Source organism: Littorina saxatilis, linkage group LG14, assembly GCF_037325665.1.
Source record: "Littorina saxatilis isolate snail1 linkage group LG14, US_GU_Lsax_2.0, whole genome shotgun sequence".
Taxonomy (NCBI): Eukaryota; Metazoa; Mollusca; class Gastropoda; order Littorinimorpha; family Littorinidae; genus Littorina; species Littorina saxatilis.
Window position 1 is genome coordinate 22,511,695 of NC_090258.1, and position 13,306 is coordinate 22,525,000.

General features: G+C 42.1%; 1 protein-coding gene across 2 annotated transcripts in view; it reads left to right on the forward strand.

The window, feature by feature from the left end:
• Positions 1–13,306, forward strand: part of LOC138947358 (F-box/LRR-repeat protein 7-like) — a 49,658-nt gene that overhangs the window by 6,073 nt on the left and 30,279 nt on the right. Inside the window, exon 1 of one of the 2 annotated variants that reach the window (XM_070318813.1) lies at positions 10,404–10,707. The exons of the other annotated variant lie outside the window; for it this stretch is intronic. Coding sequence (XP_070174914.1) covers positions 10,584–10,707 — 124 coding nt within the window. The 5' untranslated portion in view covers positions 10,404–10,583. Of the gene's footprint in view, positions 1–10,403; positions 10,708–13,306 lie in introns of those variants that run through there. 2 annotated transcript variants of the gene reach the window in all.

A 13,306-nucleotide genomic window follows, 5' to 3' on the forward strand; every position in this document is an offset into this window, starting at 1 on the left:
AAAAAAAAAAAAAGAAGAAGAAAAAAAAAAGATTTTTCTATGCTGATTCTATGACCATTTCTAAGTTCAAATGGCACCATTTTGCTTCTTTGGGCAAAAAAAAATTTCCGGGGGGGCATGCCCCCGGACCCCCCTAGCAAATTCGGGCGCTTCGCGCCCATCACATTCACTTTCGATTCAAAGTGCCCCCCCCCCTTACAAAGCAACTGATCCGCCCCTGTTGTGGAGTTAACTCTCTTTTTATTCGCGAGTCTTGGGTGTGTTCTTTATGTCTTGGGTGATATCTGTCTAGATCTGTGAAATAGTTGTTTGTTTGTTTGTTTGTTGTTGTTTTTAGGTTTTTTTCTTTTTCTTTTGAGTCTTTTGAGACAGTCGAGATTTATGTCTCTACGAGGTATGGTTGTGTTTAATTAAGTGCAGGTTTTGTACCATGTTTTTAGATCTGCTGCTCTTGGTATATATTATGTAGTGTTGAATTGTTAGTGTATCCGATCTTCGTGTGTGTGTGTCTTTGTATGTTTGTTTTGTAAGGCTGTGTTGATTGTGTGTGTGTGTGTTTCACTTACATTCAATTAAAACTCTCTCTCTCTCTCTCTCTCTCTCTCTCTCTCTCTCTCTCTCTCTCTCTCTCTCTCTCTCTCTCTCTCTCTCTCTCTCTCTCTCTCTCTCTCTCTCTCTCTCCACACACGTTTCGACAGTAGCTAAGCACTGTCATAACGGAATTAAGTCTGACATAATAGTACGCGTATGCGGCCGTTTCGATTGTGATTTAGAGTACGTGTTTACGAGAAACAATTATCTCTGCAACGTAAAATGTCGTATGACGATTAAGATAAGATTATCGTTAAACGTCTAAGACGCCAGCTTTGAGTTCTATACTTTTCGTTTGAGAACTTAAGACATAAGGTCTCTTCCTGGCTGTGCTGTCGAGCTGTGAAAGCAACGTTTACTTTTCGATGCGACCATTGCTTTTGCGCCAAGAGAGCGTCGAGTGTTGCACAGTAGAAAACCACAATAGACATTTTCATTAGAAGAGAGATGATCTGCTACAGTATATTTTGATGGGAATGGTGATGGCATGTTCAGCAAAGAAGAGGAACAGTGCAGCTGAAGCAAACAATGGCTCTACCACAGGCAACGGCTGTAGTGTGCATGGAAACCCTATCATGAAGCAAATGTTTTGAAAACAAGGGTTACTTATATGAGCGAGAGTATGAAGCAGTGAATTCACCTGCCCTTTGTTCTGCAACTACGGAAGATTCTAGGACCAGCAATTCGTCTGAGAAAGACACCACGCTTTTGTGTCCGGAAAAGGTTTCTGCCCGGCCCCTAAAACTGAAAATCGTTTAGGGATGGAATTCAAGTCGCAAGAAAGACTGTTCTTCATACAATCAGGCAAAGATCTTAGCACTGGCAATTCCTTCGACGAAGAAGCATCTCTGCATTTATACGAGTCGATGTCTCTGCCCAGAATGCCGGCGTCGTCTTTAGACAAGAGTTTCTTGTCCGAATCGTGGGAGGATAACGTTGCCGAAGAGGAGCATTTGTATGAAGAAATGTCTTTTCCAGGCGAAGTACCATCTACAGTGTCATCTGCACCAATATCGCTCATTGATTTCAACGTTGATCGTGAATTGACACTGTACGAACCAGTCGTCCCACCGCGCGCAAAGAAACATAGTCGAGATGTCCATATCTGTGTTGAAAACACTCGCCAGGAACCCGCCAAGTCATTGCCGCAAAGCCATCTGAACGACACAATCCAGTACACAGAGCTCACCTTCGGTGATCAAGAAAGTATCGTAAATCCATATTCTCAAGAAAACAGCTTTGGCGATCAGGGAAATGTCATAACTAAACACAGCGCCAGAGATCAAGAAAACATGGCCAATCAACACCACCAGGAAAGGTGCCTCGGCGGGAGTGTATCCTCAACACTACAAAACTATAATCTGTCCTCACTATCATCAGTCAACTTGGACTTCTTTTACGAAATCCCCCTGGATGATGACTTTGACGAACCTGGCGACCACAAGTACAGAAAACATTCCATGCTGTCCGGACGCGGAAGCGAAGACGGTTTCAGCCTTTACGAGACTTTCGCCAGGAAATTGTCGTTTTATGGAAGAATTCCGTACGAACGAATCGGAGACGGAAAGGACCCACGCAAGCAGTCTAGTCATCACAGCGACCGGTCTCCGTATGAAAGGTATTGGAAGCCTTTGAGTAAGATGTCTGGTCGGCGTAAGAGTCAGTCTACCCCTGACTGCAGTAAAAACAATCACTGCAGGACAAGCCGTGACTGCGGCAGAAACGACGACCGCAGTGAAAGGCATGACTGCAAGAAAAGCAAAAATGGTAAAAATGAAAGCTGCCAAAGACGCAATGATCGAACTAAAAACAACGATCATGATGAAAAGAAACGCAACAAGCGTCTCATCCAGGCTAGTCATCCGCAGACGTCGTCCAAGGAAGAACAGCGTCCTTTCATGACTTCCTCGTCCAAGAAACTCTTCAGCAGTTTCTCCGGATCGAGCCTGTTCGCTTTCAATCCCAGAAAGACGAAGATGGATGTTTCAGATCACTCTGCTCTACAATCGAAGAGTTCTTCCATCTTTTACCTGGAAAACAAATCCCAAAACGCCGTCAGCTATGGCTCAACCTCACCGCTTCTGACTGATTCGTTCATGAGGTGCGACCAGGAGCAAGATAACAAGACAAAGAAGTCGTCTCAAGCTGGGATGAAGGGATGGCGCAGACAGTGTATGATGGCAACTCTGCTGTTCTTCTTCGTCGCTCTACTGGCTGTGGGTGTTTTTGCTCTGGTCAAAACCTATGCCTATGGTACGAAGGGCGGGTTGTTGGCATCAAAGTTAGGGAAGGTGCAGAGTTTGCCTAGGCTCCACGCAGGTTAGACATTCAATCGTTAATAATGATCATAAGGATGCAGTAAAGAGAGCCCATGGAAACCCAAAGACAAAAGAATTACCGAATTACCGGTTTCTTTATCAGGAAGTCTGAGTCGAGTGATACAGTAACAAAACTGGAGGGAGAAATTGTCCGAGCAGGAGATCAAGAGACAATGTGCGAAATGATGCCGAATAGAATCTTGATTACACCTTCTTCCACTAGATTACTGTTTTTGGCTGGGCTCATTACACCTTGTAATTTTGGGGGTAGGCAGGTCTACGTTAATAACAAGACTATGACTAAATGAATATCGCGGCCAAAAAAAGCAAAGGGTAAAGGGATGTGTAGGATAAGATCAGTGCTGTGGGAATACAATGCCTTAATAACCAATTATGTACTCGACATCATTGTGCTTGTGATTTTCTCTCATGGAAGGTATCATTAATTCTAACAAAAATATGTCTTGCCATCAGCGCGATTTCAAAATTCGCGGCTAAAAAGCAAATGTAAGGGAAATGTAGGATAAGATCAGTGCCGTATGAATACAATGCCCAAGAATATGTACTCGACATCATTGAACTTATTATTTTCTCGTGTGAAAAGAATCAGTAAGTCTAAGAAATCTGTTTCGCGATCAGGGAGATTGCAAAATCCTGTGCCAATAATCAAACATGAAAGGACGTATAAAATAAGATCAGTGCCGAACGAATACAATGTTAAACATACAACCATTAGGCCAAAAAGAAAAATATGTCTGTTTCCGGTAACATCGCGGACAAAAATAGGGTCGGTCGGTCGTTTTTTTTTACTTTTTTTAACTTTTTTTTTATTTTTTATTTTTTTAAACCTTTTTCTTACGTTTTGTTAACGTCTTTTTACGTGTTTATTTTTTTAAACGCTTCCTTAGTTTACTTACAATTATTTAGCACATGTTTTTGACCTAGATATATTAAAACTAAATAAAGTATACTTGACTTCATTTTTTATTTATTTTTTTACGAAAAGCGAAAAAAACCTTTAGGGTCGGCGCTTACTTTTTGGCCTTAACATATGTATACTCGAAATCATTGAACAAGAAAAATCGGCACGGTTGGCCTAGTGGTAAGGCGTCCGCCCCGTGATCGGGAGGTCGTGGGTTCGAACCCCGGCCGGGTCATACCTAAGACTTTAAAATTGGCAATCTAGTGGCTGCTCCGCCTGGCGTCTGGCATTATGGGGTTAGTGCTAGGACTGGTTGGTCCGGTGTCAGAATAATGTGACAGGGTGAGACATGAAGCCTGTGCTGCGACTTCTGTCTTGTGTGTGGCGCACGTTATATGTCAAAGCAGCACCGCCCTGATATGGCCCTTCGTGGTCGGCTGGGCGTTAAGCAAACAAACAAACAAAATTGAACAAGAACACATGATTCTCTCTTGTGGAAAGTACGACCAAGTCTAAGGAATCTGCCTTGCGATCAGGGCGAATTAAAAGTTCGCGGATACAAATCAAAGGACAAGGAAACGTGGGATCAAATCAGTGCTGCGTTTATTGAACTAAAGTTTGCTTGACATCATTGTTCAAAAACTTGTGATTCTCGTTTGTGGAAAGTATCAAAAAGTCTAAGTTATGGCATTGTGTGGAGGGCGTGGGGTGGTGATTAGCATAGATCTATAAGCAGTGTGTCCTTCGTGTGTAAAAACAAAAGAGAAGAAACATTGTGGTGGTCTTTACAAAAAACGGCAGTAGGCTATATTGAGCACCTAATTGAAGTCTGTTGAATATAATGCATTATACTGAAATATATGTATCTTAAACAACAATAACAAGACATAATTCACGATTTATCTGGCCAGCATTCTCTTGATTATTAAAAAGAACTCGAACAGGTCATGAGAAGGGTTTTTGATAAAGTACCGCTTTATTTTATAGTGAATTTTATATAAAGACATATGTATTCCTCTTAGAAGAATCAGATGCCTATTTAAAACATTTTTGTTTATGTATTGAATATTGAAAATAACTGTTATAAAGAAAAAGCATTGTTTGATATATTCCTTTTGTGAACTGTATTTTAAAATGCAGCAGAAGATTAATAATTTTGCATCGAAATCTGCGTTTGCTCGTCAGTGAATGTGTTTGTTTACACTTGTATAGCACTGTGTATTTTTTACACACACACACACACACACACACACACACACACACACACACACACACACACACACACACACACACACACACACACACACACGGGTGCGCGTTAGCATTATGCAGACGGACACACCTACACACAATTGTAGAAAACCAATCATAGTCTGCAGTTTCCAGTGTCACTGTGTCATTCCATCTATCCCTCCATGGGCATAGAACACAACCATACTTGAGTACACATTGCAACCGCTATCTAAATTTATATAGGTTGGTACAAAACCTGACGCAGCTTGACATAGCCAGAAGGAACATATGTGTTTTAAAAATAAAGAGCAAGTGATAATAGGAAGGCTACTGACTCACTTGTTTCTCAAATAATTGAGAACTTTTCGAAATAATAGAAGAGTGACAAGTGGGAGAATGGGCGGGAGGGGAAGAAGGTTTGGGAATGGGGTAAGGGGGCGGTGAATTTGTAATTGGGGCTGGGGAAGGGGGGTGGGAGGGGGGGTCTTTGGAGTACTGGGACTAGCTTTCGTAAGTATGTGTCAATATCAGCCCAACTTCTTCCCGCTGAAAACGAAATGGGGAAACATATCATGGTAATCTCCAACGTCAAGTGGGTGCCAGAAATCTGTGTGACTGATAGCGCCATGCCGTACCAATACGCGCCGCATATTTACTACAACTCGCGGAGATTGAAGTTAAACAAACGCATGATTGGCATTTAAAGAGACAGACTTCATTCTGCAATAGGTTTCAAAACTGTAAGACTGTTGTGAATATTTCTGTGGCTTCCGGTTTTCTTTCAGTGAAAACATTAAAATCTCAGACATTGGGTAATCGATTTCCTGTCTGTCTGTCTGTCTGTCTGTCTGTCTGTCTATGCGTATGTCTGTCTGTGTGTTTGTATGCATGTCTGCCTGTTTGTCTGTCTATCTTGTCTCTGTTTCTTCTCTACTTAGCTTGTTCCATTTTCATTGAGAATAATGTTTTAAGATTGATCAAATTCGAAGGTATGCCCTGAACAGAGAGACACACAGACAGACTGGTAGACACAAGGACACAAACATGCAGACAACTTGCTTCCTACATCTATCAAACTCGATCTACTCTCGTCTCGAAACCGAAAACACGGCAGCACCCTCTCTTTAAAGACAGTTTAACAATTCCGCCACGCATGTGCTAATAGTGCCAACAATCTTATCCGCCCGTCTCACCTCTCCCCCGGTTTGGTGGCCAGGGGTGCGAGACACAGGTAGCAAAACAAAACCTGTAAAAGGATAGCATTGAAGTATGTCCCCTGAGTAATGTAGCGTGTCGGTACAGCCAAGGTACATTTCAGAGCCAGAACGGGTAGTTTGGAGTCTGGTCATTGAAGCGTGAAGAGTGAAATGGTTAACACGTGTCAAGGGTGGAGTGGTTGCTGGTGATGTGTTCTTGTTGTTGACGTTGGTGTTGGTGGTGTTGTAGTTGTTCTTGCTGCTGCTGTACTTGCTGTTTTTGTTTTTGGCAATGCCCTTTTCTACTGTTGTTAAACCCTCCTAGTCCTATTCTTGTTGTTATTGTTTAAAGTTAAAAAACAAAGGATTACTGTACTCACCGATACAAAGACGACACAAGACGATTACGAATTTTCGCTTCTGGAAGCTTCATCAGGAAAAGAACACAAAAGACAACAAAAAACAGACGCAACACGGAACGAACATGGTTTGAAAGAAAATGGAGGGGAAACACGCAAAAGGGGAAGGAACTCTAGGAACAGAAATGAATGAAAGGGGAGAGAAGTGGTTGGATGATGTCAAGGGCACAGGCATACAGACTAAAAGTAATACACACTCATAAAAGGGGGGGGGGAGAAAGGGGGAGAAAAATGTTTTAAAAAAAGAGGAAAAACACACGCACGCACGCACAAACACACACACACACACACACACAACCAAACACATAAACATACACAGAAAGAAACACACACAACACACACACAGATACAAATACTCACACACACGTACCGTAAATCCACAGTATGTTTGGGGAATACAAGTACATCACATTTTCGCATTCAAACCGTCAGGTGTGGATGTGCCCAGGGATAAAATGAAATTCGACTCTACTTGTTTGCTGTCTGTGGAGATGCTGTACATTTGCCTAAATGTTATTTGCTGTTATTGTTTAAAGCCATATGTACTCGATGACTATACACGCTAATTGCTTTACCAACAGCTGGAGACAGACTAAATTAAGTTCCCTGCAAAATATTGTGGTCTAGGACCCCTTAAATGTTGAGATATTTGAATTTTCATTTTGATCTGGATCGTCCTATTTATAGATTTGGCAACACATGTAACGTTGATGCAAGGGAGAGAACACCGCGGCTTTGTTGACATCCTCACTTTTTCAGAGGCTAGAACAAGCTGTAATGCATGTATTATGGTCCGCGCATGGTGACGTATCGTCATTATATTGTCTTATGGTGCGTTTGACATCGATTGTGGGCAAACTACACTTTGTAAACACGGGAGGGCGTTAGTATGCCTTTAAGTTATTGCTCTGTCTTATGCCTACCTACCCCCCTGGTTGTCTGCTTGTGATTGTTCTGTTGTTGGTCTGTCTGTCCATTTGCCACGGAGATGTGCCCAATTAGATGGGCTCAATACTGACTGAATCATGTTTGTTTGTATGCTGTTTGTTTGTTTGTTTGATATGTGTATTTATTTGTGTTTGATTGTTTCTTTGTAACTAAGTTGGTTTGAATGGAGGATCAATATGGGGGCGTTGAAGATGGGGCTGAACCATGTTGCTGAAAGGCTAGCATCAGTCGCTGTGAGAGATTGCAAGCAAACAGGCGGAGTGACATTACAAGGGAGGCAACTCAAAACTTTGCTTGGGTAATCGTTATGTCAGATTGCAGGGGTCGTTCCCCTTGTCCTTCCATTGCGTTCATTATTAAGCTTTTTTCTTTCACGTGGAAGATGCATTACAATTCTTTGTTTTAAATATTGCTTGTTTTGCCCCTTGATCGATTCACTCCTTTTGTACTCCTTAAACTAAAAGCTTTCGTTTTGTGTGTGTTTTCGATTGGTTGTGCTATTCAGTCTTTGTGCATTGGGTTTCTCGCGATGCATTAGTATGTTTGTTAAAATTGTAGCCTCTCTACGCTTTGCTGATATGTTTTTCCCCGCATCAGGATATATCATATAACATTAAGAAATCCATCAAGGTCAAATTACAACAGTATGTTACATGTCCCAACCCATGGCAGGAGAATAAAGTGTATACAGAATCCCTGGTTCGCTGCATCATATTCACAGGCACTTGAAAAAGCAACAACGGATTAGTGTTTTTGTTTTGTTTTGTTTTGTAATAACTTCGCAGTCGTCGTTTATAGAATGCGCAGTACATCAAAAATCCATGCCGCGCAGATGTGATCTCAATTTGAGTATTATGTACAGGTAACAGCACTGATCATAGGATGTGTGTGTGTGTGTGTGTGTGTGTGTGTGTGTGTGTGTGTGTGTGTGTGTGTGTGTGTGTGTGTGTGTGTGTGTGTGTGTGTGTGTGTGTGTGTGTGTGCGTGCGTGCGTGCGTGTTCGCGCGTGCGTGCTTGCGTGCGTGCGTTTTGTTGTGGGTGCGTGCGTGTGTGTGTCTCTTCGCATTTTTTCTTTCTTTCTAAGAACCCTAACATCCTAAATGTCAGGTGTAAACAATGGGTATTAATGGCTTGTGGTGTACCCGACTTATCGCTGGAAGAGTATATTTATATACATTACATTAATGACCGAAATGTAAGGTATAACTGACAGAATGGTAATGACCGACACGCTACGTTTGCCATACCTGTCACAAGAGTGTGGATATAAAAACCGTGACCTGTAACACCTGGTTGAAGTATAAGCATGTTACAATTCAGTTTGTGAAGTTTGAATGTGATTTGTTGTGTGAATACTTTACTGCTCCAGGATATAATGTCCATGCCGCGATGAAACATGAAACTCCGACGCATCAGTCAACACAAGTAATTGTTACCGGTTCCTATTTCAGTATAACTATTATGTGCATTGACATGTCAAATTCCGGAGCATCTAAACATACACGAACTTAGGTTTTGACGCTGCTATGAAACTTGATCTGTAATTTGCCTGTCAACTTATTTTAAAACAGTTGTCTATGAATACATGTGCATTCAAATCTGGAGTCTTGGAATATCTATGTACATGCTTTATTCTGCAGCGATATTTGAACTGTTTTCTGTCATTCAAGCAGTCTTGACCACAGAACTTTAAGGTCTGTGGTCTTGACTAGGTGGATTGCGGTACCTGTGCATCAAATAAAACGTCAAGCACATGCAACGTTCCGCGTAAAGGTCGGTTGTATTGAAACAGAGAAGGTCTACCCAGGTAAAGGCAGGTGTGATTCAGTGTACGGTGTGAATAGAGTCAGGTGTCAACATTCCTTACCTTTTTGATAGCCCTGAAACTTTGTACACCTGTTTCCATGGAGCCTTAAGACAAACTAAGAAGGTAAAAGACTATAGTGAAAATGATACCCACAACAACATGTGTACGTCTGTAATTTTGTTGAGATTTAAAACGAACTATAGAGGTAAAAGGCTATGATGAAACTTACAGCCCTAAAACACCTGTTACCATGCAGCATACAACGAACCGTGTGGACTTTAAAGACTCTGATGGGATTGTGTCTACCAGGTCCAGCCTAAATCAATCTTTGAACTAAACAAAACAAGTAAAGTGAAGTCATATGTTGAACAAATCAAGCTTGATTTACCCTTAATTTAATACAAAAGGCATCAAAACTGATCTAACTCTTTCTTCGATTTCATAAAATTTCCCGGTAACGGCCCCGCATATTTGTGCGGATGCATCACAACAAACCAAACTCTCCATCAAAAACATACACAGAATTCAACTTTTGTCACCAAATATTCGTTCAAAGCAAAAGCAGTAAAAATGTAAAAGAAATAGAATACAATTCTTCGAAAAGAAGAAGAACGTGGAACTTCTTAGAAGAAAATCATTGTCACCAAAATAGCAAAGGTCAACCAGCCTACCCGTATGCCTGCACTAAAGAGAATGCATTCAGGCAATATATATAGCAAAAGGTTGAAAGGTCTTTTCTCCCCTCCCCTGCGAACCCAAACATAAATTTCTAAAGGCCATGGAACCGTCTGCATTGAAAAGACGTTATTCAATTCAAGTTTCCCACCTTGCTTTTTCCGTCTGCCAGGCAAATGTTCGTCGAGCAAATATGCAAATCTGGCTGCGAGTTGTCACGTGACGCCATTGACTGCTGCTCTCGCACGCGGCGCTCGGGCTGCGTCGTAACGAGGCTAAATTGGCAGACGACACTTCTGTCGATTCGCCGCTTAGGCAGGTGAGACTGAAAGATGAAGTGAAAGGAGTGTTTTCAGTGTCTTCGCCCTGACATTCACTGGCGATCGGAGAACGGTGTTCAGCCTACACAGTGAGTCAAACACAACATACGAATCTTGAGTTGATTTTGAGTGTGATCCGTGGATATACCTCAACATGGAGTCTCGATACAGAAGGAGACATCGCAGGTATCGTGACATCAGCCCGTGTAGAGAGTGTCAAGAGAAAATAAAACAGAGAACGGACTGGAATGGAGTCATGCAAGATCTCTTCGGGATTGGTAAGTAAACTGTGATATGTTTTATACTCGTGGATGAGTAATCTTAGCCCTGGTTTGGGAGCAGTACAAGCCGCTGCCGGTAGCTTTCGCTAAGCCCCCGAGTTATTCAATAACAAACGGATTTGGATACGTGTGTACCGCCTACACTAATCCAATCCTGCCTTCTGTCGTTCAATGCGGTGTGTGGTGTAAAACTGATAATGCTGGAAGTAGAGCTGAATTCAACATAACTGTGACAGTAGAGTTGTATTTAGAGCCCAAGAATGCTGATATTTGAACAGTAGCTAGGGAAGTGTTATCTCTCCCCACACTGACAGATCGAGAGGACTGTTGTGTGAACAATAGAGGAAAGAGTTTTACCTGTGGCTGCCTGGTGCCATATGACATTTCATTTTTTTTTCATTTTCATTACTTTATTGTCCCATCGCTGGGAAATTCGGGTCGCTTCCTCCCAGTGGAAAGCTAGCAGCAACGGAGTCGCGCTACCCAGGTGTCTGCGTGTTTAGGTGTATTCAGCCACCTGCACTTATGGCAGAATGACCAAGGTCTTTTACGTGCCATTGTGATGACACGGGGGTGGGACATGGCTTCCGTCTCTGGGTCTGCACATAAAGTTGACCCGTGTCCGTCCCGGCCCGAATTCGAACCTGCGACCTTTCGATCACAAGTCCAGTGCTCTACCAACTGAGCTACCGGGCCCCGGACATTTATTGATCTGTAGGGGTTTACGGCCTGGCAGAGTGCTTCTGGAGCGCACTCGATCAACTCTCCACAGGGAGACAATTAGCTCTTTTCTTTCCTGGTGCCATAACCATGATTCGTGTCTTCCATGAGTAACACGATTATGTTAAAGCCAACGTGTGAGGTAATATTTCCAGTTTGACTGTGTAACCTTCTGATTATTAGTTGATGCCTCCGTTGTTGCTTCACTCGAAGTCTTGTTGTAAGACAGAGTATAACGAACTTTGCGGAGAGGGAGGGAGAGAGAGATAGACAGACAGACAGACAGACAGACAGACAGAGACAGGCACACAGACACAGTCATAGGCTGACACAAAACGCAGGCAGAAAGAAAGACAGACAGACAGACGGACAGAGACACACAGGCAGACACACGCAGGCAGAAAGAAAGAGAGAGAGAGAGAGAGAGAGAGAGAGAGAGAGAGAGAGAGAGAGAGAGAGAGAGAGAGAGAGAGAGAGAGAGAGAGTAACTTAAACTATACCCACGTGTGAGTAACTCGATATGAACCAATACATATATATATGTCATATCAACACTGACAGAAAATGTCCACCAACCTACCCTCGTTTTCTCCTTTTCCCTTTCATTTAAACGATACCTCCCTTTCGATCATATAAATATTACAAAACTAGCAGCGGTTTCATTAAAGCAACGCTGTCGGAGGAAAATGTGTAAGCGCTTATATTTGACGAACAGTTCGCCTATGCAATTCACGGTAGGTAGATTGTTTGCATTCGAAGTTCATGCCGGTGCGACATTGATCAATATACATTCACACACACCGGTGAACGTGTATTTGCACGTTCTGTGTGCGGAGTTTAACAGTTACTTCAGTAGACGACTTGGAATGGCAGTGGTTGCGGTATCGGTGATATTTTCACGTATCATATTTTTAGCCAACTGTTGAGTACTGTTCGGAATTTTAATAATAGGTTTTCTGTTGTATTTCGCTCATAGGGCTTGACTATAAAGCAATGTTTTAAGCATTCAACAGAGATGTAATCTAAAGGGTACAGTACACGTAGTGTTATGCTTTGAACTGTTTATGCTGGCCACATTACAAGGACACCCTTCGCTTGCTGCAACCTTTTTTAGTGATCTGTTCACCTTTACGGATAGTGATCTGTTCATAGGTAATCACGAGGCGTGCCTTTTTACCCTCACACATGTATACATGCCCACGAAAAACGACCCTACAGAGTCTCGTACACTGTAACACATGTATGTGTGTTTAAAATTGAGTTTGAAAGTCTTTTGCACTACACTTACCTAGCCAAGTCTTCCACACACACGCTACATATATAATTCTGTTAGTGAAGGCATGGTTTATTGTTCATAAGACCCCCCGCGGGTTAGGGGGAAGAATTTACCCGATGCTCCCCAGCATGTCGTAAGAGGCGACTAATGGATTCTGTTTCTCCTTTTACCCTTGTTAAGTGTTTCTTGTATAGAATATAGTCAATGTTTGTAAAGATTTTAGTCAAGCAGTATGTAAGAAATGTTAAGTCCTTTGTACTGGAAACTTGCATTCTCCCAGTAAGGTAATATATTGTACTACGTTGCAAGCCCCTGGAGCAATTTTTTGATTAGTGCTTTTGTGAACAAGCAACAATTAACAAGTGGCTCTATCCCATCACCCCCCCTTTCCTCGTCGCGATATAACCTTCGTGGTTGAAAACGACGTTAAACACCAAATAAAGAAAGAAAGAATTGTTCATATAAAGAGTAGACAATAAAGGGGTTACGTTTTGTACGAAGAACGAGCTAAGTACTACAAAGAAGATTCGTGTTTTCAGGCATACATCGATATAGCATTTGGTTACCTTTACGTTTGTTCAAAAGTGTAAGCGCCTACAA